The 27940-nt window shown below is 33.2% G+C and overlaps 1 protein-coding gene across 4 annotated transcripts; it reads left to right on the top strand.

Moving 5' to 3' along the window:
- The first annotated feature begins 72 nt into the window (after positions 1–72).
- On the top strand, positions 73–27363 carry smash (smallish). Of its 4 annotated transcripts, none has more exons than XM_081993462.1 (12): positions 73–234; positions 378–486; positions 2486–2530; positions 14292–14375; positions 15865–16062; positions 16150–16295; positions 17496–17634; positions 17686–19227; positions 19282–19485; positions 22838–23571; positions 23627–23796; positions 26551–27363. In XM_081993462.1, the coding sequence occupies exons 4-12, from the start codon at positions 14328–14330 to the stop codon at positions 26736–26738; spliced, it is 3369 nt and encodes a 1122-aa protein (XP_081849588.1). In that variant the 5' UTR covers positions 73–234; positions 378–486; positions 2486–2530; positions 14292–14327; the 3' UTR covers positions 26739–27363. The 4 variants fall into 4 exon arrangements, with proteins under 4 accessions (XP_081849588.1, XP_081849591.1, XP_081849590.1 ...); XM_081993463.1 differs by having other exon boundaries at positions 83–234; positions 351–486; XM_081993464.1 differs by lacking the exon at positions 378–486 and having other exon boundaries at positions 79–234.
- Positions 27364–27940: the final 577 nt, after the last annotated feature.

Raw genomic sequence — 27940 nt, 5'->3', positions numbered from 1 at the left:
AATAGAAAGAGGTGGAATAACTTCTAAAATAACAATAGCGCTTGCGCACTAATACGTGCACGCTCTCTAATCAAATCACTCAAATGCAGTTACCAACACGGCTAACACAGATTGATTTCGGTCCATCCATCGTACTAAAATTTCGTAAATAAGTCGATTTTATTCTTGAACAAGAAAAATAATGGTTGTTGAATAGCCCAAATAACCCCCTTGTTCAACAATGATCTAATCAAGGTAGTTTATTTTTGTGTCAAAAAAGTGTTATTGTGTGTTTTGATGTGTTTATCACGGGATCTCAGTTGCGGATCTTTTCCGTCAAAATAACTGTTTTTGTGATAATTTTCTTGTAGTCCAATGCATATCTGTCCTTTTACTAGTTCTGCCGTATCAATTGTCCTGATTGCAGACTATTGATTAGTGAACTTGTGTGGTTTTTTGCCAATTTACCAGGATTTATTTACATTTCTACTACTGTCATATTTACAGGTTAGTAGAAAAGTGCTTTTTTGTAGTCCTAGAAAGGGGCCAGGATGAAGGTTTATTATTGTAGATTTCATGTTATTAGCCGTTTATTGACTTTGATTCATAGGAATTTTGTTGGAGGAATTTTTAGGCAAAAGTGAGTCAAAATATAGTACATGGGTCAATCCCTGAGTTTAAATACATATGTCTGTCTAATGAAAGACATAATAACAATTAAAACCATGTTCTGAATTATAAAAGATCCTGTGTTTTAGATTCTCTGAAAACCTGCCTAAATTTCAGTCAGAGAAAATTATTAGTAGGTAAATATGTAAGTAATACCTGAGAAAATATTATAATCATTTCATTACCACTAAGCCAGAACCAAGTGATTTTAATAAAAAAAGTGTTTTCAGAAATAGTAAATCCAGCAGTAATTACAACTCTTAAGAACCATCACATTCTTTTACTGTGTTACCACATGTTAATTATCTATGATTATATGGTGCAACGGAAAAGTCCATATTAAATATGAAACTACCAACACCTTCAAAAAGTGGGTATTATTTCATGGTTTATTTATTTTTATGACCTCAAGGTGTAGTCCTGAAGTCAGAAAAAAGATAATAACTGATAGATAAGCAATGAGGTTGTTCCATAAATAGTGTGTCTGTCTGCCTACCTACTTAAGAAGGTTTTTTCTGGAGGTTTTTTTACAGTTTGTTGAATATAATCTCTAAAAATTTCTATATGATTAATTTAGAAAGCTATTTTTATATCTCCAAGCTACAGGCTGATTCAGTGTAGGTTTTGTATGGAACATTATTAATAATAATGAAGATAAAATGTTTCAGAATTGACTAACAAATTCACACAGTTTTGCATTGTTACATACTTGAAAGGTGATTGTCTTTAATCAAGCCTGCAATTGTGTCAAAAGTATAATAGTTGAGTCAAAAGTTAACCCTGTACTAAGTAAGATTAAAAATAATCTTTTCAATTAATGCTTTAGTATGGACAATAACCTTTTTTGTTGAGTTTCTGGTGAGTAAGCTCTTGAATTATATAATGGTGTAAAAAATGTAGCTTTTCACAACTGTTATCAGTTTTTACCTTCACACTTTTCACACCTGGTCTGAGACACCTACCCATATCTACTGATTTCAGTGACAATAATGTTGCTTGCAAGAGTTAAATTCGAATCATTATTTGTCTTCTAATGTTATCTCTTAAGGAAGTAAGTACATGGTCATTTATTTCTATAAGTTGTTTTAAAAAAGTAGGACAGACTACTTAGATACATGTTCAGTATGTCACCCTCTTGGTGGTCCTTAATGTGTACCCATAAGGATTTTATCTAAAATACTGCTGAAATAAGGTTTTTTTGCAGTGGGTTTACAATTAGAATATTGTATTTTTTAACTCTAAGTATGTGTTAATTCACCTAGGTATACTCTATTACTTCACTTGGCTCTGATTCCAGTTGGTAGAGTGTAACCTAATGCTATTACTCTGTTATTTGATGAGTTCATGTAACTCAATCTGTTTTTCCTTGTATTAAGTAACCCATGCATTGCACCCACATCCTCATGTTACTAAACACTTCACAGGTCCAACAGTCAAAAAGAATTTTCTTCAGGAAGTAATATTTATTATAATGACCCATATCTTAGTATTATTTTAAAATGAGGATGATAAGTATGATTTTATTGCCCATATACACAGATCATTGCTAATTTTCAAGGTGTAAACTGCAGGCGTTTTAAGAGTCCATAAAAAGTGCTAAAAATTTATTACATTCAGATAAGTAATCACCTTAAAGTATGGTTCTTAAGTAGGTAGGTACCCAGCTCTGACTTGTTGACAGGTTAGTTTTCTATTTAATCTAATCACACCTTTAAATAATTCAGAGAAGTCAACTGGAACTGCTTTTGCCATAGGTTGAAGTAATAAAATATGGTTTCAATTAATTATCTTTATAGCCAATAATGTGATGGTGTGCTAACTATCTTTTGTCTTTCAGGTCAAGACAATCAAAGAGAGATAGAGGGAAAACATAATATTTGCGGTAAGTTACAGTTTTAATAAATATGCTTTGTGAACTGAAACGCAAAACACGTCCACTGATGGACAGAAATTTAAATTGAAATTTGCTTCAAATGTATACCTAAACAATTGTAACATTCAGTTGTCTGGCCAACAATAATAATGGCAGTAAAGCATAACTAAGTAGGTATCTGAGGTTAACAAGTCTAGTAATTTTATTAAAAGAAGGTAGGTATAATTAACCCACATAAGTTTAATATGTCTATAAAATTGTGAGTTTAAAAATGCTTTCTGAACAACCGTGGGATTAGGAACCTAAATCTGGACAGGTCACTACTGATAGGGTCACATTCATTAAGTTGAATGAAAATCGTCGATTTTCTTATTTATTCAATAAAGCTTGGGTACCGACCACTTTCGGATTACAGTAAGAAGAACCATCTTGGGATAAGGTTGATGAACTTTATGGTCAATATATGGGATGCAGGCGACAAGATGGGCGGATTCTTAAAAAGCGAATGGCAAAAAGGTTGTCTTAGGTCAGTAATGACTCCTCCTGATTCCAACTTATCTACTCTATGGATTTGAGTGGAAATTTGCATTGCCATTCACTTTTTAAAGCCTAATATATTACTTTCAGATTTCAGAGCTGATTTGAAGTTGGGTACAATCTATAACTATCTAATTTGATTGATATTGATCCTGCATTTATTGAACTACTTCTGAAAACTCTAATTATTTTAAAGTGTTCTGGGAATGGTAACCCTCAAAATGGTTCAAAATACTCTTTGGTAAAGTTCCAAGAATCTTATGACTAAGTTGGCAGTTTTAAGCATGGCATACACTCACACAGGTTTTCTTAAACAGGTTTTTTTCCTTAAAAAAAAACATGAGCAAGCATGCGAACAGGAATCTGAAAGAATTTTGTAATTATTTATACTGGGTGTTGGGCAATTATGAATTTAAACTAGTTTGGGATGAATCGTACCTAATTTACATAGATGCCTGAAATTGGTATTATTACCCAGCGCATCCGAAAGTAGGCACCAAACTCTGTGACTTTGTGGTTGATTGCGTGGGAATTTAAATTTTCTGATGACGAATCCCCTACTTTCTATACCAAACTCATTAGTGGTAGCTTCAATTATTTAAATGCTGTTCGTCTTAAAGAAAACCACTATTAAATCTCTGTATTTCCAGTTTTCCCATCTTACTTTCATTTTAAACAATAGTTAACTTTTTTCTAGTAGGAATTTGCTTAAAGCGCTCCACCTGTTTTTATTAATTTTATAATTTATGTAGTCGACCTTCGTATCAATAATAAACCAGTAATTTACTTTAATGGTTACTTTAACACATACTGATATATTAACACAGCTTAAATTTAATTTTTCTTGCACTGATTTGGATCTGTAATCTTCATGTAATTAGATGTTAAGCCATTCCCTCTTTCATATCCTAGGCACATAGACATAGACAAATGCAGCAACTGTTACAAATATGTTTCTGGTTTCGGGTTGTTGATAACCATTAAAAAAATAGTGGTTTGCCTTGTCAAGTACCACTTCAGTGGACAATAAAAGGCGACAAATCTTTTAAGTGATTTTTGTTCAATTTCATTCAGCCTTACATATGCTGTTATGTAATGAATTCGGTTTTTTTATTCAATTGATCAAGGTTAATTCCTAAGATATTAGCGTGCACAGATATGTAAGCTTGCTTAATGCTACATATTAGATTAACTGCACTCTAATTAATCCAATTTATTTATTTTTTGGGAAGGGTTATTATGTAATGAAGTGATATATAATAATCAGTTAGTTTCCAGATTTGGTTTGTTGCAATTTAATGAGATTTGATTTTTATCTGATTTTGACGTAAGTACTGATTATTGATCACTTGCTGTGAATTCATTTTTCTTTTGAATTATTTTTGGGTCTGCAGGTATTCATAAGTTTCTAAATTGGCAGGAAAACTCATGTAAAAAGCATGTACTTGATACCTTTTCTAATAAACTGTGTAATTAAAATAAAAAAATTGAATTCTTCTTGAACAATGACTTCGCTTTCTCACATTTCATTTCATTCGGTTTTGTAACTCTTAAATACCATCCCACTATGTCAAATCAATAGTCTTCGCAATCTATTATGAACCATTTAATGTTCTTACAGTTCAACAAGTAGATCTGTTAACTTTTCTAAGAATGCAAACACAATTTCCGCCTAGAAAAATAAACCGCTTCATTTCCAAGAGAGTCTGTGTATACATTAATTTTTTGTGGAAATTGGGTGTAACTTTCTGTAAATAGAGATATGAAATTTTATTATTCCAGTACCAAGAGGTCTTTGATTTTGTGTAGTTTGTTAACAGTTTTTATGTACTTGTACTGTAACTTTCATTTGACAGGAAGTTTTTTTATGCACAAAATCTTTTGTGTGTGGTTTTGTGGATGCTAAAATAACAGCATGATTTGGTGTTATTTTAGCAAAAATAAACGACATATGCTGAAAGGTAAAAAAGCCGGACCCTTGACATTTGGAATACTGCACCAGATGTTTCCAATTTAAGCACTAAAGGCTCAAGTACATTTAGAATATTTAGGGGTCCTTCAATGTTGCATGTCAGCCCTGACTTCTGGCCCTAAGATGGGTTGTGGTTTGTAATCACTTTAATTGTTTCCCTTTCTAGAAACTGGTTCATTACTTTAATGACTGTATCCCACCCATAATTTAACATTGTTTAGGTAATAAACCGCACATATCAGGCTGTATATATCATTATCAGTGTTTTAAAGTACAATGTATGCCTTTATTTACGTGTTCGCAGTGTGGTGCAACATGTCTCCTCCTTTTAAGGTAATTAACCTCTAAAAAATATTTGCTCAGGCTTTGCCACCATTTATGAAGAGCTGCTAAGGTTTTTGACATTTCCTTTTTAAACATGGTTATTTACTTATTTAAGAACATTTGTTTCGTCTTTTGCTTGTTGTTTCGCATTAAGGCCAATCCTGGTACCGTTAGTTCGATTATTTCTCTTTTAAAATATACCTACAGCTAAACTTGTTTTGTTAATTGGTTTTTACAAAAATAAGGTAGTCTCTTTATTGAATTAATGTGACAAGGTGTAGAGTAGTTACTTTGTGGTTAATTGTATGTCATTATTATACTTCAGCTGAACCGACTAATATAGTTGTTATTGTTTTGCAAGTAACCTGCATGATTAGTCATTGTGAAAGTTACTTTTACGGTTTTGACTAAAGCTTGTTATTCACCCAAAAAATTGGTTAGTTAATATTAAACATTTGGTGACAATTCTCACCATTTTTTCCTGTACCGAGGAGCAGTGAAATAATAAAAACATTGGTAAAGGGGCATTGAATTGTGTTTTACAAGCTTGGCTGATTTTTCCTGTTAATAATTTCCGGTCATTATTACGCTTTATTCCTACTATCACCATATTCGTGTATATCCACGTATTGGTAGTAAGCACCAGAATAAATTGAATAATAGGCAAATTCTGATTCATTGGTGAAACCTGTCAATATAAGTCGAGTTCGTAAATAAGTTAATTGCCAATTGCGTTAAATTGTTTATTTGCATATTAAAGCCTAATTGATTAAGTATGGATTGAAATGATAAAGGCGTCAAATAAAATTAAGTTTACGGCAATTTTAAGCTGAAGTAAAGATTCTAGAAGCCAGACCATTAAGTTTGACCTGCGTAATAGCTAATAATCAGGAAACAGGCATGATCTCTGCTCGCGTAACACTTTCACAACTGTCACGAATGTTATTTCAAATTATAAATGGTTTTATTCAACAGGTGTTAAAAATAAAACTAGCTGTACTGCTAACTGATATTTTACCACTTGTAGCGTTACTTTTATATCTAAAGCCGGATTATTTAGGCTAATTAAAATTATAAATCTATATATATAAATGCACAACATTCAGGTTACGAATTATCGAAAAACGAATGACAAATGGTGTATTTTTTAAACCATTACAAATTCCACATCTTGTGCCAATTTATATTTAAAAATACAGCTGAGCACTTGCACTGGTCTGCAATCGAATGACTAAGCATACTAATTTTAAACAAATACTACAGTGAATTGAATGTTTAACAGGTAACTAAGGGGCACTGATACACCCGAAACCTTTTCACTTTCAGCAAAGTTGTAACAATGGACAGTGAGAATTTCTACCAACATAACGATAACGGAAGTTTTCACTTGACTGTATTGTATTCTATTCGCCCTTCGCGGAAAAGAAAATGTGATCAAAAATAAATTTGTTTAGCAACCATGACATAGCGACACATTGTCATTTGGATCAAACGTTTCAGTTATCCAACACGGCCGAATTGTTAATTACAACAAAACTTGTATATTTCAAGTGAAAGTTTTTGTACATATTTTCATTGAATTTCCTGTTACATTAAGTCTTATGCAGGCGAATTTATATGGAATTTTTTTTGGGTTATTTGTTCATAAATCTTATAAACCTACATTCAAATGTTACTCCAGTAAACAGATAATTTTTCTTTGCAAGTACATGCATTAATAATTACATGAATACTATTGGCGTTTCAAGATACGAGATACTCCCTCTGGTGACCAGTTTTGAAAACAATTCTAGCTGTCATTTCTCCCTTTGTTTACATTGATTTTGGTTAGGAATTTAGTCTGGTTTCATAAATATGACGGTTGAACTAAAATCGGGCAACACGTTCCTAACCTAAAATTATAAATAATATGACACTGTCACTTCATATCAACGTAAACAAAGGGAGAAATGACAGCTGGAATGCCCGAAACTGTTTTCAAAACTGATCACCAGAGGGAGTATCTCTTATCTTGAAACGCCAATAGGTAACATATATTTTATCATTGTTGTTGTCTTCAGAAAACATTACTCACTATCCCTCATTCTGTCCTATAGGTTAATTTACTTGTTACTTAACTTTATGAGTATTTTGTGATTGTTGAGCTTTTTCTTAGAGACTGTTTTGGAAATGCTATTCTAAAATACCCCAAAAACATGTTATAGTAACAGGAACGAGAAAATACTAAAATTAAACAAAGTGATACATAACAAACGGTCACCAAAAAATCAAAACAACTTAAACGTTCTTACATAACTCTTTAAAACTGAAATTTCCCAAGTTAACTGTTAAAGGTTTTTATAAAAATATGACTTAACTGTGAGTGAGTGACTTCTATTACGTCTTGAGACCACAATTCCCTTAGTTTCCTCTAATTTTATTACTTTACAGTTCACACTTTAGTCCAGCAAAAATGGACAGGTGAAATTTTCAGAAACCCACCTTCTCACTATTTATGTATGACAAGGGTTGAAAGATTTATGGAATAAGAGCAACTACCTGACTTTGGCCTTTTTTTTGGGATGAAGGACCAAAGAATTTTTTTTATGGTTCTTGAAATCAGGTTTAAAAGCTAAGTTTTGTAATAATAGTCTTGATGCTTTTCACAACTGATATTGTATAGGAAAATTACTGGGTTCTTTAACTTTTATCTTAGGTGCTATTAGCTTGATAATTAAACGGACATTATAAGTTTGTCATTTATTTTTCTTCATTATTCCTAGCGGAGAAAAGTCATGCTTCAATAACGTAATTGAAATGAAAGTTTGATTGGGAAGGAAATACTGGCAGCTTTAGTCAAATGGTTTTTTCCGTAACATTTTGGCACGAAGCCACTACTAGAAAGTACAAGATATTGCAGATATTTAATAACCTAATAAACACTGAATTATGTCTACAAAAATTTATAAACAAAATTAACTCTAATATAAAAGTTCTGACTCTGAGTGAGCTAATGCTTCTAACTTTTAAACCAGTTATACTCTTGATTTAAGTTATTTTTATTTACAAGAATTTTGCTTATACAGGTAGAGCAAAGGAACAGGAAATATATGGCTTTTCTCTTGATATCGAAATACTCTAGTAAACTAGTTTTAATGGAATACCTGTAAATTGCCACTACAAGCCAAATAACTCGTTTTTTCTTACTATATTTATTTAATAAGAATTTAGAGCTTTATTTTTTGTGATTATTAAAAATATCCAGATTTGAGGTTTTTTTTCGCTAATCCATGTTCAAAGTAACTTTGCCCAGACTGTATAAGTATCAGCAAAATTTGGTACCAACTGAAAAATTTGAAACATTTTTGATTCCAGCATTGCTGATCAGTAGAATTGTCCGATTTTTTAAAATATTTTTGAAGTCTGCTTATAACCTAATTTGGGTTTTAATTACTTTTTTCAAACTTTCATTAATAATATAAAATGAAATTCATTCCTGCATTATCATGTATTGAAGTCAATTTCCCTTGTCTTTACAATCTGTAGAAACTCCAGTATTCATATGTATACCATTATAAAATTTATCTTTACAGCTTTAAGCATATTACGTATGTATATTATTAGCGATTTTTTTTTTATTTGGAGCTGAACATAACTATTTACTTACTTCAAGCACATTTACAAGTAGAAAACTAAAAAAACTTGTTATAATTTAAGTTTAACATTGCATTATAAACACTTGAAAAAGTCCTTTATAGCTGATTAAAATATTTACGACTTGTTTTAATACGTAGGTGGTTTTTGCACTTTCATCAGTTTTATGATTTAAGATGTGTGACATTTTATTGTTTTATTGGAAACCCATACCGCCACAAGTTGTTATACATGAGTATTATTGTAGTTAGTTATGCAGTATATATATTACAGGATCCAAGTTGTAAATACAGTACATTTCTGGAGACAGCTCAATCCTCTCGATCTAAGGCATGCTTCTCTAAGTTTCTAACTTCTATCGCTCTTCTTACTCTCTAGTTCCATGAGCGTCGGGGCATTCCTCTATTTCTCATCCCTGGGGGCTTCCACTTAAATATTTTCTTTGGCCAACGTTCGTCTGGCATCCTCAACAAATGTTCTATTCTGTCCTTGATCATTTCTGGAGCATCTATTACTATTCCTATGACACTCTTCTCAAGTCGTCATCTTCTCTTTAGGTCTGCATTTAATGTGAAGAGAACCGATTCAACCATTGTCTGTCCTATTCTTTTTTGGTTTTCTTTGAAATATTTTTATCTCACCATAAGGAATTTAGCGGAATTTAGACTTTCCACTATTTTCCGACCCTGCTTGATTCGGTCTTTAATTTCGGTTTCTCCCAAATCGTTCTTGTCGATGCAATATCCTAAGTATTTAAATTTTTCTACCTGCTTAATTTCAATATCTTCGTTGATCAGCACTTCAAACTTTGCATCTGAGTTAGTGACCAGATATTCTGTCTTCTTTAAGCTAATGTTGAGCAATAACGACTTGGTCACTAGCAAAGTTCAGAGAAAAAGGACTTTTTCTATGGGGATTTCCATTCCTAGTTGCGAAGGGCTGCTTCTACATATAAATTGAATAAAAGGGGTAACACACAGCAGCCTTGTATTGGCTGTATTGGCTCTGAAATGTGATATGCCGATTTTTATGTAAGAGGTGTTATTTCTGTAGAGTCTTATGATTATACCCAAAAGGTGTGGATTGATACCAAGCTGTTGGAATGCATTCCATAATTTAAATCTTGGGACTGAGCCATATGCCTTCTCTAAATCGAGAAAGGCTAGATGTACTTCAGAACTTCAGACCCAACTGCAATACTTTTCTCTATCAGATTCACAGATTATCTTTACAAGATCGACCAGATGTAAATCCACTTTGATCTTCGCTAATTTGATATCCAATATGTATTTTTCCGTGGAGTACTTTTCCAAATAATCTTCCAAACGTCGGGATTATCTTAATCCTCTGTAGCAGTTGGGATCCTTTCGATCACCCTCTTTAAATATGGACACCAGGTGAGCAATCTTCCATTCCGATGGCACTTTAACTTGTTGGTAGCAGATCTAGTCTAGAGCGGGATTTCGAGCTTTGAGCAGCTCTACTGGAATGTGTTCAGGTCCATTTTAGATAAAGCAGTGCCTCACTGATGGTAGTGTTTATGTTATCGCCATTGTGCATTTCTTCATTATCTTCCTCTCTCATGTATTCTAATCTGGTTTCTGTCAGTAATTCCCTATAATGTAATTGCCATTTTTTCATTGGAGTTAAACTTCTCAGCGTGTTGGTAGTATTTTTCTTCAGGTTCTCTGAGCCACTCATTAAATTCTCTATTTGAAAACATTTTCTTTTTGCAGTGCATTATGTAATTTAATTTCTGACTTGATTCTACTATGAATTTGTTATTAAGTAACTTATACTAGATCACTTGAATGATTTCGTTTCCAGTTTTCTAATGGGTTAATAATGTTTTAGATAACCAAGAAATTTTGTTTCGAAGTAAAAGGCAGGCAATTTTTTTTTTGTTAAGACATTATTGTTCTGTTGAGCTCCCATTATATGTAGGTATTGTTCAAGCTGGTTTCAGTAGCTTCTACAATAAAAATAATCCTGCCATGGTTCAATGTATGTTCAATGTAACTGTATATCTTTTAAATAAACATTGGCTGAGTCAACTACAAAATACATGAGATCTAAATTTAATCGGATAGTTCTCAAGAATAGTTACCGGCAGGATTATTTTAGCAGGTATGCGACCTTGATGCGGTTATACACATATTAATTTGCAAAGGTTTCTACGAGTTCCAACCAACGTTTCTGCAACAGTTGCATGTTACACTCATACGGCATTTTCTGACGTGCACGTTATAACTATTTCCCAACATTTCCCTCTTGCAACACTACATAACACGTAATAAGTTTCATTTTTGATTTTGAGGAAAAGGATGCGTGGTGTAAACGGTTGTTTTATGTTGCTTCATGTTTCTGTTGTTGCCGATCAAGGTGAAACAGAAATTGTGTTTCAGGCTTCATGTTTCGCAATCTAATTGTACCTATAAAAGTTCTTTGTATTGCAGTTTAGTTCTTTGCCCGCTACAAATTTACTTTAAACCAGCACGTACCAGAAATTCCGCGAAAATGGTTATAAAATCCTCCTTACTCTGCAGTTTAAGTTTATTGTTAATTAAACTGGATCAATATAGTAACCTTCTGTAATTGCAGATGTAAACACTTTGTGTCAACTATAGCATTATTAATAACCTTTCTGGGTTACATTGTGACTCAAAAAGGAAGGTTATTAAGAGAAATATGCTCCACCTATGCAAGCAACTACGCAAATTTCCATTTCGCTAAATGTCAAAGACGTCATTATTAGTTTCATAAACCCTGCTGTATAATACCTTAGTAATTATTTTCTAAGTCATAAAAACCGTGTGGTATTACCAATTTAAATTTGCAATACTTAGTTATTGGAGGTTTTTCACATTACAGAATCCAGTAATTGTACCCATTATGAAACGTTAAATATCTCTAATTCACATTCAGGGTATGTTAACAGCAAGGTAAGAAATAGCAAAAGAACACACATTCACTTCAAATGTTGATAATATTGCAAACATTCAGTAAAAAAGTCAGTTTTCGATGGTCCACCCTGTATATCAAAGTTTGGTCCAATTTTTAAATTGCACTAACATAGGCCATCATCTATAGTAGTAGTAGCTGTTAAAGTGAGTATTTTGAAAAATAAAAAAAGTCATGGGAGCTAGTTCATGCTTATTTGCCTTTGTTGCTACATAATATTATGATGACTTAATAGAATATCATTTATCCAACTCAGTATTGTCCTAATTATGGCTTACTTTGGTAGGCTTAATCATTATGTAAAACTGTGGAATTGTACGGTTAATAACTCAATAACAGTTCAAGACAAATATGACATATCTTAGATTTTTTCTCTCAGAAGTGTCTCAGATTTGATGGTTTTACGGGGTATCTCCAAAACTAGCAAATTTAGAACGATGCGGTTTCGCAAACCTGTAATCGATTTTTGTGAAAGGAGCGATGGAGCAGTCTACCCTTCTTTCTGAGCTACAGGATAATTTTGAAAACATGACAATCGTATTAGAGACGCAGAAAAGCTACAAATGGCTTCCCATAGAAAATTATCGTAGAATCCAAATATTTAATCCGTGTTTTTCTGGAGCCATACGTACTTTTTTAAAATGATATTAATGGCTCCAAAACTGTCTTCTGATGTTTAAAGAAGTCACTAAAGCTTTCAAACAGTTTTTTGCAGCTCAGAAACACCAAAATGTCACTAATGTCTTTCAAACTGTCTTCTATGGTATTACAATAGGTTCTCAAACCGTTTTTACAGGTCAGAAACATCAAAATGGAATTAGTGGATTCTGATCCTTTAAAATGTCACCAGAAATTTGAAAACTATTTTCAGTTGCTTCCCTTCTTGCATTAGAGCACTTTTGCCCTGAAGGGCCTTCTCAGGGAGGTATTTCTAAAAACCTGTGTTAACCCACAGAAAGTGCTTTAAAAGTCTCTAACTAAGTTTAACTAGGCGTTACACGGTTAATTGGAAAAATATCAAAAAAGTGTACGACGAGAAAGTTCCAAATTAGAGGAAGTCATTTCGAACATGTATTGTATGTATTTTCACACACATTTTGTTCACCCTTATTCTTAGAATAGCTCAAAGAATATCCCTTTTGTTAGTTGTTTTTCATGCTGGGTGCACGATGGTGAATGCAGGATTTAGCGCAAGAATTGTATGCTTTGTAATTCACTATCCTTTTAGGTTGACTCGTTTCAGTATTGTTAAGCCTTCCTCAGAGTTTACCTACTGACGAATTTTAGACGTTGAGAATGGTTTAACATAGCTGAAGATAATTTGATTTGATCAATAGTAAAGTTTTATGGAATTTTATTTATTTATTTTTTATATTTTATTTAGAAGTTTTATGGTATTTTACAAATTGGTGTTTTGAACAACCCTGTAACTATCCAATAATCGAGTGTTAAAACTGAGTTTCAGGATAAATTCAGAGTTGACTGAATTTTTACACTTTCCACCTTATCACTCTGTAACTTGGTTATTTTGACAGTTGCAGGGTGGTTCAAAACACCAATTTGTAGGCCTTGGGATTTATTTTTAACCATCCTGTATAGTATCAATAATTTCAATTTTCAGGTTAAACAGCTTTAGTTTAAGGTTTTATAACTGTTGGTTGAGACGAGTTTAAGTAACTTTTTTTCGTTAGTTGGGATTTTCGTCTCACCAGGTTTCAACTTAGTTGAAAATTCTCCCAACAAACCTTTTTAGTGTGGTGAGACGAAAATCCTAACCACAAGTAAATTGAATCTATTCCTTTAATCTTGTATTATTCATCAGTCGTTTGAAAAACAGTCTGTAACTTCTGTATTCATAAATTTTTTTATTATTTATGTTAATATTTTCCAATTGAAACCCAAGACACATATTTTGACTGAATGTTGAAACAAAAACCTTGGCGTTTTCCGAAACCAACACAATTCACTTCTCATCAGGTCAGATCTATGTATTAACAAACAAAGGGTGTTACGGTACATGAATTAAAATTTTCTCTTTACCTATTGTTTTCACCTCGGTCAATTTTATTTTATTCGTTACAGTTACGTTAATAATAATAAAAAAAAATATTCTACCGGATTATTTGGCTCATAATTATTTAGACCCAAACCTATGTTTCGACACGTTTGACTGACGTGTTCCGAGTACAATATGCGCATTTTATTACGAGATATGTAGAGCTTATTGAAATAATTGGCATTTTGAGTGAAAGCGGCCATTCGGATTTTTAATCGGTTTAACGTTTTGTCAATTCCAAAGAGGTTCCTTAGGCTGTTTAACTGATTTTATGTTTTTTGTTACAGGAATCGAATGCTAATAAGCATGAATAACGACACCAAATGAATATGGACAATTATAGTTATGAAAAAGAAAGCTGTGAAAAACGGGTGAGTTAATTATTGTTTGTTGGATAATTATTGTTTTATCGGATTGATGCCTTTGTCATGGCTAATCTGTCGCCAATGTTCTTGTTTTAATTATAGTGTTTATAGATTGAATTTTTGTGTTAAAACAGCTTACTGCAAGGTCAATAATTGATAAATCCCTGCATTTTTATAACAAGTACTTTCCCTCTATCTATTATGGTATGTAAATTGTTTTAATTGCTTTTATGACAAAACCTTGAATTTCAGCCAGATTTATTCAATGTGTGACATAACGCTTTGTGGGTAAGCATTTAAAAAGAGCAATGCTGTTCAAATATAGAATACAATCGCAGTTGTTACACCCATTTTCAGCTAAAACACACACAAATTTCTCTAAACCATGTTTTAAAACCGATTAATGGGTGCGTCTCAACTACTGACTTCCCTGAACCACATATTTTTAACAATATTATGTCAATAACGCCTTATCTACAACATACTGTGCTTGGTGAGACTAGATCTCGATTTACGGTAAAAGTATTACTTGTGTAATGGAATCCTGAGAAAAAATGTAGAGAAAATCTCTTGTTTCGCACGTTTCAATGATTATTAGAAGGGAATAGTTCGATGTTGTCTTAGACGTACAACAATATGCAGTGATCAAATGATTTGATAGATTCAACTTTAGTACTAATATTTCGGGATTAAGTATGATTCACATTAATGCGTCATTTTGCCTGGGTTTTTTAACTTCAGTAGGTGGTCATTTATACTGCTTTAATTCCCAGAGGTCTTAATAAGCAGATAATGTAACTCAAGACATGTACATATTATTCTTGCAAAGCAGAGCGTTTCAGGTGCTTTTCGCAATAAATCCGGTTTCCCTGAATTTGAAATTTAATAAGTGCATTTTTTAATTTGGTTGCATTCTTGATTATAATACAATTTCTCATATACATAAGTATACGTTAGGTGCATTGCAACAAGAGAAATAATATATATGTATGTACAATTTGTTTTACTATTATTATAATTAATCAAACTGAGATTAAATGTTTTATTTATACTTATTTGACGTGCTGTAAAAGTTAAATAGTGACGCAATGCAACAGAACCACCGCTTTACCTTTTAAATTTTATGTAACAGTCCTCGATTTCTTTACCTAATAAAAAGTACTATTAACACACAAGCAGAATTACAGTCTGCATTTCGATGGTAAATCCGAGCTGATCGTGTATTCAGCTGGAGAATTATTATGCCGTTTACGAAAATATTTGTGCCTAATTACTTATATCAGATAAAGACTTTTTGCATTAGTACATATTATACTTATTGTGCAGTAGCCGGATGCTACTGTAATTATTATAGCGTTACTCCAAGAATTTCAGAAGAAAAAAAGACACTAAATACCAGTGGGAAGCTGAACTTGAAAAAAGATGCACGCTAACTGTTTTTTTGTTATTTACGTTTCGGAGAATTTTACCGTTAGTGATGAGAGACATTTTTCAGAATTCCAATACCGAGTATGTCCCGACGAAATGCCGTGTCACCAGACCTCCACCCCCCAAACCCGCCACCAACCCTTTACAGTTCGTCAAAGTCGCTCCTCCCCCGCTATTTAAAAAGGCACAGGAGCAAATAAAAAAGGTCGAAGAGATCAAGAAAGAACGGAAGGAAATTCGAGATGAAATTGAAGATTGGCAACAGGTGGGATTCGTATACAGGATGTGACTTGCCTTCGACATTTGGAGATATTTATCCGGTTCACTTAATAATCACAACTGTCTTTTTCAGAATTTGGATAATTGGAAAAGTTGCCGTAGAAAACGTCAGGAGCACATCATTGAAAGGGTGGTCGAAGTGAAGAAGTTAACGGAGCAGGAAGAACTGGAGAAAGCTAAAAGGAAGAGCAAGACGTTTAGTGAGATGCTAGAAGAGAGGTCAGTAAACAAATTCTGTTTGCCTTTATTTTTAAATAAACACAACTTTTGTGTTAATGAAACTGTCCAGACGCAAAAATTTAGAAACCCATTTCTCCTGTTAATCACCAGAGATCTTCTGGGCATCAGAAATTCGAGTATATTATTCTATTAACATGATAAAATTATCCCCTAACTATTTGACTATTGCGATGACATTATAATTGTGTATTTAATTGCCTTTTGTCAAATTGTTATTAATTGTATTTAAAATCATTTTCATTTCCGGTCCGTGCAAATCTCTAGTTATTATCAGATGAAAAAATACAATAAAATGTCATAGTGGGTTAATTTTCTTATTTTCACTTTGTATAAAGGAGGATTTCAGTTCAGAGTTATCATTCTGTATACAGATAAACCAAAAGGCATACCTCAGTGTCACAGTTCTAAATGATATTTTAATATCTTATTATCATTGCTTGGTTTATTTTGATGAATTACTGCAATTGCTCTCCTAGAACTGGATTAAATGTGAAGATAAAAAACAATTTTTTTGTTTTATGAATTTTCTTTATACACATTTTACGCTAGTGAGCTGAAAATATGGTATCAGCAGAGTAATTTTATTTTATATGATGGTATATCTGTATGTCATATATTAAAAAAACACTATTATATGACAACAATAAATAATATAAAAACTGTTAATACACCAGTGTGATAAATATGTCATGTTAGTGAGTTCTAAGTAGGCATATTTCTATTACAGATTATAAACATCAACTTAGTATATATACACAAAAATAAATCTGAACAAAATATCGGAATTGAGTTAAGTTTATTTTGATTGTTTAGGTTTTTGTCTATTTAAGTAATTTCTTTCTCTAAATATATTTAAATATTTTAGGCAATTATTTATTATTGACTGACGATTAAACGACTTTTAAGACTGAAAAAAACACGCTTTAGTAAATATATTCTTTACTGTAATTAACTAATTGTTCAGTGCTTGCTCTTTTTACTTGAGCACATGAACAAATACTGGTGGCACTTCGTTTGTATTTGCTAAACATGTTGAATGTATGTTTTGTTACGCTTCTCGTGAATTCTTTTTTTTTTAAACCCAAAAACAGACAGCTCGAATAAGAACATAATAAAATGAAGACCCATCTTATTATAGTCTCAAAATAACACGAATTTCTTTTCATATTATATTCTCAGGAGTCAAAAAGGCAGACCAAAAGTATCTTTACATATATACACGGACGACGACTCCAATGACTTAAGTGATTATGGACTTGGAAGCAGTGCAAGAAGTAACAGTGTAAAAGACTTCGACACCGATAGTTCAAGTGTACAGGTATGTGATCCAAATATAGTTAGCGTCAAGTTGAAGTTCATTATTCCACAGGATGAAAAGGACAATCAAGCGGTAGCGTTGTCCCCTTTCCCTGATATATCTTCACCAGAACCTAGCCAAAGCGAAGATGATGCATTCAGTTGTACCAAAAAGCCGACACGTTATCCAGAAATAAAAGCAAAACCTACAAATCACCTTGTAGAACCCACATTTAACGACAATGTACCTCAACAATATACATATGAAGGAGCTATTGAAGACTACAGATCAAGGATACAGAACAAAATTAAATTAGATGATTCGTTATTCAATAAGAGGGAAGTGGTAAAATCCAAAGAATTCTCCGAGGCTCAAGCAGTGCTACCTAAAGGAGAAATTTCTAAAAGAAAAGGGCTTTTTGAACCTACTAGATCGGTGGAAGTCTCCCACTTAGATAATCCAACTTCTAGGAGACTCTCTGAAGATTTTGTTAACGCTCGAAGTCTTAAAGATCGTTTGAAAAGCCTTGAAAGTGCTACCGACCAATCGTTGGCGAAAGTTGAACCTAGCGAAATACAAGTGTCGGTCAAAGAACGACTTGCTAGCTTTAACAGACAGCAAGAACCAGACCGTAAAGCTACTACACCAACAGCACCACCAAAAATCAGCAGTTATTTATTGGAAAAGTCAAACAGCGCTCCACGATTTGATTGGAAACCTACAGAAAGATGTTCTAGTCCCGAAACCGAAATGTATATGAACAAACTCACTATGTTTAGCCATGATTTGAACAATTTAATGGGGAGTAAAGACGAATACCCTCCATTCTCTTCATCTATGGAATTGGCAACTGTTTTGTCAGACAGAGAGGATAGCGGCATACACACAGCTGATGTATCATGTTCAGTCAGTCAAGCTGACGAACCCATTGATACAGAAAACGATACGATTCCCAGCTGCATTGAAAAACTAAAGCAAACTGAAGATATAAAGGATGAAGATGTCACTCATGATGATCAGCCTGAAGTTGAAGAACCATCGTTTAAGCCTTTACTCAGGGAGGACATCATAGATTTCACTAAAGAATTTCTAGATTCATTAATTAAGACTGCAACTGAAGAGATTGTGTCACAGCACCAGTCAGCACCTATAAATGTTCCAACTGAAACCAGTACCCCAAAACCTAAAAACAACTTTATTGAGCCTGATTTTGCTTTTCCTGCAAAGACCCTTGAACCGCCTAAAGAAAGACCGCCACCACCTCCAGTAGAAGAGCGTACACCTCCAGAAAGACCAGTACGAAGGATGAACTCTGCCAAGCGAATAATAAAAGAAATCCATAGTAAAAGATCTAGCTTTCTCGGAATAGACGACCCTAACACGGACTTGTTAGATCCAGACTTAATAATCGAGAAACCACCTGACATCAATACTTTTTTACAAAAAGAACAGAAAATGGAAAAGTCTCTTTACAAGAAAATTCAGGAAGAATCGCGAACTGGACTTTTGAGTAAAGTTGAGAGCCAGGATTCTGGCTTAGATATTGATAGGGGAAGATTGTCCAGTGATACTTGGTGCAGTAGTGTACCAAGTCATGACAGGCAAGACAGTGAGGTAAAAAACTGTTAAAAAAATGGTGATCGTTTAATTCGTAAGATCCATTTACAGCACACTAATAGCGTAACGTCAGAAGAGGATGAAATTACCAAAAAAGAGAGGGAGATAATTGAAATGGTGGAGAAGGAAGAGAAGTCTAAGGACAAAGTTAGTTATATTTCGAGTTCAACTGTTAAATTGCAACCTGTAAAGAAAGATACACGACCATTTGAACCTTTAGGGAGCGAGCGATATAACAATCCATACTTTCCTGAGGTGAGTAATTGATTATGTTTAAATTATTATGTAAAAGTGGGGTTTTCTGATTAAATTACAATTTTAATTACCATAGATTGTGGTATTACTGACTTATAGCAAAAGTATACTTTCTTATAGAGTGTGTTTTAAACCAAATTGAATTATTTTCGGAAAATTGATAAAATGTGAGATACTAGTTGTGAAAACTACTTAATTAAGTTAATTTGTAACTTTTTTTCGACTGTGTACAAGGTGGGCAAATTTCGATATTTCTATAGGAGATCTCGAAAATTATAAGAGGTAAAAAAAGTCTAGGAAACGCCAACGAAAACTGCATTCACGTCATAGATAAACAATGTCGCCAAACTTCTCGTAAATATCAAGTTAACCAGAATTGCTTGGCCTTTACAAGTGCGTTTGCTCCTCTCTCCTCCCTAAAATTGCGCTGACAAGACGTAAACAGATCTTGAACAACCAAAAACTTGAAACTTGTATAATTTTGTTAGGCTACTCAAAGTAAATGTATAGAAATATGAAATGACTGTTGATGAGACAAACTGTCACTTTTGAATTTCTAACAATACAGCACCTGCTCAGAAAACAAATTCAATTTTTGTTGACAACGTTGTAAACATGAGTTCGTACGTTTACACCCATTAGAGTAATATAGAAATAATTTTTGTTCAAATAATATGACAATCCAAAATGTCATTTATTCAATAAAGAGAATTATAATTTACTTCATAGTTACATTGAGTATCAATCAATCAATATTCCCATCATTTCATGGCGGAACATAGGGCCTCAACAAAGTTTCTCCATCGGACTCTATTTCTGGCAAACATTTTGTCTTCTTGCCATGATTTATTCATTTTACGTGTTTCCGTTAATATCGTTCTTCTCCAAGTTGTCTTAGCGCGGCTGCCTTGGGGATTCCACTACAGGGCCATTAATGATCATTGAGTATACTTTCTGTTACTTTTTGCATATTATAGGGTAAAAGTAACTTGTTATTTGGGTTGTTGTTTGGGAAACTCAAATCAAAAACTCACTTAAATCATGTGAATGCAGACTAGAATGCCTATTTAAGTTTGTTATTTTTGATTGTATCTAAATAAAACTTCTGTATTGGTAAGACTCTTTTCTTTGTTGCTAGTCTGTCTCACCACACAAATAAAGTTTGAATTTCTTCCAAAAGGAAGGAAAGCCTGTGAAAGCCTTCATGTCTGACAAATAAGGTTTGTTGGGAAAAAGAAATTTCCCACTAGTTTAATTTTTTTTTTGAGTGGTGAGCCAGAAGACCCAACTAGCAACAAAGAAATGAGTAACTCGTCTCAACAAACATATAAAACTTATCTCCAACTAAGACTTTTGTTTTTAGTAGATTCCAGTGCTTGGTTATCAGTGTTATGGAGTTATTAATTTTTTTTAAATGGAAGGTATAATCTTTTATTGCGCAATTAAACAGACATTTTTTTCACTTTTAAATGAGCTGTCACAAGTGGTCTTTCGTTTTGAGAAAAGTCTCTATTTTTACAAAAATAACTTTGTTTCCTGGGCAGCTGGGCAAATAATCGAAAATCGACATGCGGGGTACTTTTAGTAACATTATTAAATTGTTTTTGTCCACGTCACATCACATTCTTACAATATATTACAATTATTGAGTTTCATTAATAGGTTTTGACTTAAAAGAGAGGAAAAAACGAATAGGTACCCTAATTTTGAAATATCTTCTTTAGATACACAGGCACAAATAAAAATAACGAAAGAACTTTTTTATTTATGGCCAAAATAAATATTTTTTTATATTTTAAACAACCTTTTTTACTATTTTTTATTTTTGTTAGTAATTTAGTTGTATAAATATACATTTCACATTATTCTGACACTTATTTTAATAGATTTCAGTGGCGTAATAACAATTTTTGTAGGCTTGTTTTGATTTATCAAATAAAATGTTTTTTAAAACGAGCCATAACATGTAAAAATAGAGAACTTTCCTAAAACAAAAGGCAACTTGTGACAGTTGATGAGTTTACCTTCGCCTCTGTAATCTACTAAAAAAAGTGCCTTAACAATGTAGAAGTTATATATTTAGGTACAATTAGAAATAACAAAATTAAATTTTTTTTTGCCACCTCTTATACAGGGTGGTCCAGTTTTAAATGTCAATAATCCACTATCCGATAGTACCATCAAAAAATAAGTTGACATACACTATGTCATTTTGCTGCAAAACGCTTCCTAAAAATTTAGTTTAAAAATCGCGTTTTTGCTGTCAGACCGTTGAAACAAGTTTTATCAAAATTTGAACAAGTACTTAAGAAATGAATGCTCATTATGTGATTTGAATGACGTTTTGTCAAACTTGTTAAGTGGCGTAGATACAGAGAGATTAATTTTCCCACTCTATTTTCTACGATGACTGAATATTTCACAAAAAATACAGTTTTTTAGAAAGAGAGATGATGTATCTGCTGTAAAATTTTGATTCAAAATTCCGACGATTTTTTTTTACGAGATAACCGAGTTATTGCGTTTTCAAACCCAAGAAGAGAGGTATATCCGGGCAGCAAAGTACTTGAACCAAAGTTGATCTAAATTGCTTCTACGGTCTCAAAATTATGACAAAAAAACACGATTTTTGAAGCTGAACTTTGAAAAGCTGTGTCTTCCTGGTAACAAGTTCTTTTAAAAAATGACAACATGCATATCTGCTTATTTTTTGAAGGACGAACCACTGACAGTTCATTGATTATAAAATAAACTATCCAATTTTTCCAGCCCAGATATCAGTTTTTTTTTAGGTTTTAAAACGTAATAACTCAATTATCTCGTAGACGAAGTTTCAAATTAGAATGTTACAAGAAATACTTCATTTTCCAAATTGAACCATAAATTTAAAAATTAGTGTCATTTTTGAAAAATGTCCAGTGACAAACTAATGACAAAACTAACGACAAAATAAGGCGGGAAATCAAAATCATTTCCCTGTATCTATGCATCTGAATAATTTTGATAAACGTCATTAACATCACATAATGAGTATTAATTTCAATAGTGCTTGTTCCAAATTTGATCAAAATTGCTCCAACGGTCTGACAGTTATGACCAAAAAACTTTTTTAAACTGAAATTTGGGAGACTGTATCTTTCTTAGGAAGCATTTTTTACAAAAATTACATAATGCATGTCAACTTATTTTTTTGATGGGCTATCGAATGGTGAATTGTTGACATTTAAAACTGGACCACCCTGTAGTTAATTAAGCTTTTGTCGACGCTCATATTGGCATGTTTTGTGTTTATTAATTTTATTTAACGAATCACAGAAAATAAACTTAAATGTGCATTTTTTAATCAATACAGGTTTCATCTCATTTTGTGGACGATCAAGACTCTGAAGTGCTTAAAGTCGAGCGTGAACTATGTCAATTAGAACAAGAAGAACTTGAACGACAAAGAGATAATATTTTGTTTCGAAAAGGACGTGGTAGAACCAGACTAGCCAATAGGCACTCTTTAGAGAACATATACGACGACTCTTATTCAAATTACGCCAACATTAGTTATAGAAAGTCGTTACCTGACTTGCAACATGTACCTGTGGAATTCAGACAGTCTATAGGAGACGTGCCTTCTGCTTATTGCGAAGTTGGGCAACAATTTCAACAACCTAGTAATAATCTTCTGACGATATGTCACAGAAAGTCAATGCCTGAACTTCAGTACGGTTACAAAAACTCAGCTTTTGTTGCTCCACCTCCTGTTGATAGACGACCAATCAAACCTAGTATAAAGCCTTTGAGGTCGGTTCCTAATGTAAAACCTCGTGTCTTAGCACCCAGCATGAGGACATTAAGTGCGATACCGAAGAATAGACACAGCGATAGTTGGATAACCCCTAAAGCTACTGCAGAAGCAAAGAGTTACACTCAACATTGGGTTATTCAAGAAGCTGAGCTTAGAAGACTTACAGACCAACAGAAACTCGCTCCTCCTAGACAAAACAAACAATCTAAACCTTTACCCGATTCTATAATTCAAACCATCACTCAAAGAGTTCAAAATAGGAACAGCTTGAATGAGAGGAATCAACTGCGGTAAGACACGACTTTAGTTCGGTGTGTTTATGTGACTGACTGTGAATTTGTATAGAAATGAGCAGCTGGTAAACGCAGACACACAGCATCCTATTTATGCCAACCATCCACAAGCAATTAGCCATTCAGTGCCTTTTTCTCCTCCTGGTATGGAGGAAGGCCTTAAAGAAGGAATGTTAAGTGTGAGCGGTAAGAAGAAATGCTCTTATTGCAGTAAAGAATTAGGTGAGTTTTTGTTGATGAAAAAGGAGTTTTATTCTTTACCCCGTAAATAATCGCTTATTTGAGCTAAGCCAGGAGTGTTGCTAAACCAAACAAAAGTTTTATCTAGTTAAACGTTAGAAAATTGAAAACTTTAGGTTTAATAGTACTTTTGTGGTACAGCTGATTTCTTATCATATACTAAAATAGGGGTTTTGCAACCCATTTATTTTTGGCTGAAACTATTCTGAATATACTGAACAAATTCACACAAAAAAATATTATTTTAGGTGAAAAAAAAAAATGAATGATGCGGCATTAATGGTGCTGTTCCTAGATTTTGGAACGCCATCTGTACTTTCTAACTCAGAGAGTTGAGTACAGATGTCACCAGATGTTGCACACAACTATCAAATATTATTTTGTTTTAATAAACGGATTGACGTCACGAGGCATGTTTCGTCGTCTAGAATTCCTATTCTGCAACAAGTTCGACTTTAATAACCTTTAACTTTCTTTATTGTCTTGCATGCATTGTAACCTCTGTTTTATAATTAAGACATGTTTGTAATGTTTTGAATATTTTTTCTGATTAAAAACATAGTCTACACTGTATAAAGTATCCCCAAAATGGATGAAGAAGAATTTGTAAAAAGCTCAATTGTTCAAAATTGCTGATGTTGATCTTTACCAAAAGTAAATCAATCATATATTAGCTTTACTGATTCCCCGATAAATAGGAGGGTTCCAGTATTTTTGAGCATTATTTTAACCCCGATTTTTATAACCAAAAGTTAAAGTAAGTTGCAGAACAAACGATTTGCAAAAAAATGTGAAGAAAATACAGGGAGGTTTTCAATTTAATAGAATGATTTATTTTTATTAGATATTATCCATTAATATTTTCACCGACATGTACTTCTTGTAAAATGGCCAGAAGCGTCTAAATATTATCAGAAACCTTCCAAAAATTGTCAGAGGACTTGGAACTACTGGAATCTACAAGTATCCTTAAAAAAATCGTATAAAATGGCCGGATGCTTCTAAATACTGTCAAAAACCTCCAAAAATGTTGCAAAAGCTTCTTTAATTGCCTTATTCCTTAGAAAAATCATTTAAAATAGCCAGAACCTTTTAGAAGTGTCCTCAAGATGAAGAAGAATTTTTCGAAAACTTCCTAAAAATTGTCAGGAAACTTTACAAGTGTCTTAAACCATGGAAAATTTGTTTAAAATGGTCAGAGGCTTCAACAAGTGTCCTTAACCTTAAAAAAATCGTTTTGAATGGCCAGAAGCCAGTCAAATACCTCCAAAAATGTTGCGAAGGCTTCTTTAATTGCTTTAGACCATAGAAAAATCATTGAAAATAGCCAAAACCTTTTAGAAGTGTCCTCAAGCTTAAAACATCGTGTTTTTAATTGCCAGAAGCCTCTAAATATTATCGAAAATATACCATAAATTGTCCGAGGGTTCTATATAAGTGGCCTAATCCTTAAAAAAATTGTATAAAATGGCCAGAGGCCTCTATAAGTACTTTAAACCATAGAAAAATCGTTTAAAATGGCAAGAGGGATCTACAAGTGGCAACCCCTAGAAAAATGTGTAATAATTCCCAGAGGACTCTGAAAGTGTCCTATACCTTAGGAAAGTTGTTTATAATGACCGGAGGCCTCTAAATACTGTCGAAAACCAGCTAAAAATTGGCAAGTTGCCAAAATGTTGTCGGATTGGTCAATTGGACCTTAGAAAAGTCGTTTAAAATAGGCAGAATTGTCTAGAAAGGTTCTCAACCTTAAAAAACAGTTTTTAATGGTCAGAAGCCTCTAAATACTATCAAAAACGTCCTAAAAATTAGCAGAGGCCTCTTTAATCGTGCTAGACCTTAGAAAAATTATTTCAAATAGCCAGTGTAGAATGAAGTGTCTATGATCTTAAAAAAATCGGTTATAATGGCCAGAAGCCTCTAAATATTATCAAAAACCTACTAAAAATGGTCTGGATGACTCTATACAAGTATCCTAGACCTTAAAAAATTCGTTTATAATAGCCATGGGGCTCAAAATACTATCGAAAACCTCCTAAAAATTGACAGAGGCCTCTTCAATTTTCCTGTGTCTTAAACCTTGGGAAATTTATTTAAAATGGTCAGAGGCTTCTACAAGTGTCCTTAACCTTAAAAAAATCGTTTACAATGGCCAGAAGCCTCTAAATACTATCCAAAACCTCCCATACTTACATCTGCAAAAATCCTAAAAAATAGACTACGTTCAAAACTTCAGCCACTTGCATATTCTATCTGAAAAACTTGTCTTTGTTTAATGGCAAATGAATGTTTCCGGGTGTGGACTTAGTAGACCTTATTGTGTACTCTAATTGAGAAACAAGCAAAAAGATAATTAATAATCACACTAAAACAAACAACATTACAAGCTCTAAACGCGGCCGAACTAAAACGTGCCTCGTGACGTCACATGGCACTTAGACCGAAATTCGTCGTTTTGCGTTTAAACTTCAATTGAAATTCGTTATGCCTTGTCAGAAATAAAAAAAACTTTGCAGAACCGTTTTTCATATGTAATTAATTAACCCCCTCACCACTTAAACGTTACTAAAATTAAGTAATTTAATTGTAAAGTGAGGTAGTAGTCCGTGTTCTGAACACTTTTTATTTTAATTTAATTGTAACACTGACTGTAACATGGAAATCCCAAATAAGCGATTAATTATTTAAAATGCGACTTAATAACAAGTTTAATAAAAAATATACTTTTTTATCAAGGGCGAGGTGCAGCAATGATAATCGAAAGTCTGTGCCTATTCTACCACATGGAATGTTTCAAATGTTGCGTTTGTCACATCCAACTGGGTGACGGACGTATCGGAACCGATGTCAGAGTAAGAAACCAAAAGTTGCACTGCCATAATTGTTATTCCAGCGATGACGGTGTAAAATTTAGTTGCGTTTAACTTTTTTTCTTAAATAGCTAATAGCAAAGGTTTATTTCTGTTTTCATTTACATTTGTTACAAGTTTTAGGGCTGCTGATTTCACCCATGGTTGTTCATGAAAGTTTGCGTGTACATATATTATGTTATTATTTTATTTCTGTAAATATATTTAACGCGATGTTGTACGTATTTATATTTTGTATATTGATGCTATGTTACGTAATGGAATTATGAAGTTAATCGTTCACGTTATTTCAAGTTATTTCCCGTTGTTGGATTAATTCTGGGACTGATTATACATTTGATATACACTTTATATGGTAGGTTTTTGGAAGAAATTTAGTCTTTGTTATTAATATACATATATACAAGTTGTAGAGGTTGTTCTCGTTTCAGTTTAGTATAAACACGTAACACTACTTATATTAATTAATTTAATAACTGTGTACAGTAGTGGATTAATATTTGAGTCGTATTATTATTTCCCAAGAATATATTACTATAAGTTTCAAGATGTTCATATAGTAAATTTGTTAATTTAGTAAAACCAAAATGTTTAACTGAACCTTTATGAAGATCAAACTTTCTATAGTGTTTATTTTCAGTAGTTATATATTAACGAGCAAAATAGAGCTTAAAACCATGTTGTGTTTTATTTTTCCTGGTTAGAAAAACAGTAGAAATAGTCTGGAAAGAGGTGGTAAAATGACTACTCAATGACTGAACAAATGATTACTCAATAATTATTAGTTAGTTATGTACCGTGAGTGGGCATATACTGCCCTCTATTGTGGCTCACACATAAGTTAGAGCTCGTCCAGAATAGTCGACTAAGGTGCGCGGCCGACTCGTTATCTTCCATACACCAGCAGCATTCGGCGTCTTCCGCCAGGCCTATCTGGTGCATGTCAGCCCTTATCTGACAGTGACCGGTGTACAGCGCCGTCACTGCCCTTAAGTGTGGTCTGCTGAGTTGCAGGACATTGTTGGTCCTGTTCTTAGAGGGCCCCCTAATGAACTCCTTAGAGTGAGCCAACCCTGTAGTTCTCAGCCATAGGTCGGAGTGTTCCTGATAACACCACTCCGTGATGCTTTTCTTTGCTTCACCGTGCGCCATACCGAGTGCCGGTTCTGGACCGATGTAGGCCGCCTCCGAACCGAGCTTAGCCAGTTCGTCGGCTTTGGCATTCCGTGGATTTTCCAAGAGTGTTAAGGACTTCA

This window comes from Ips typographus, linkage group LG16, assembly GCF_016097725.1.
Source record: "Ips typographus isolate SLU linkage group LG16, UJ_Ityp_2.0, whole genome shotgun sequence".
Classification (NCBI taxonomy): domain Eukaryota; kingdom Metazoa; phylum Arthropoda; class Insecta; order Coleoptera; family Curculionidae; genus Ips; species Ips typographus.
This window is presented reverse-complemented; position numbering and strand designations above follow the sequence as displayed.

Excerpts from the sequence above, each read along its gene's own strand:
- smash (XM_081993462.1), top strand. The coding sequence starts at position 14,328 with ATGAATATGGACAATTATAGTTATGAAAAAGAAAGCTGTGAAAAACGG. Across the intron at positions 14,376-15,864 it reads AAGAAAGCTGTGAAAAACGG|AATTCCAATACCGAGTATGT; the intron begins GTGAGTTAATTA and ends GACATTTTTCAG. Across the intron at positions 19,486-22,837 it reads ACAATCCATACTTTCCTGAG|GTTTCATCTCATTTTGTGGA; the intron begins GTGAGTAATTGA and ends TAATCAATACAG.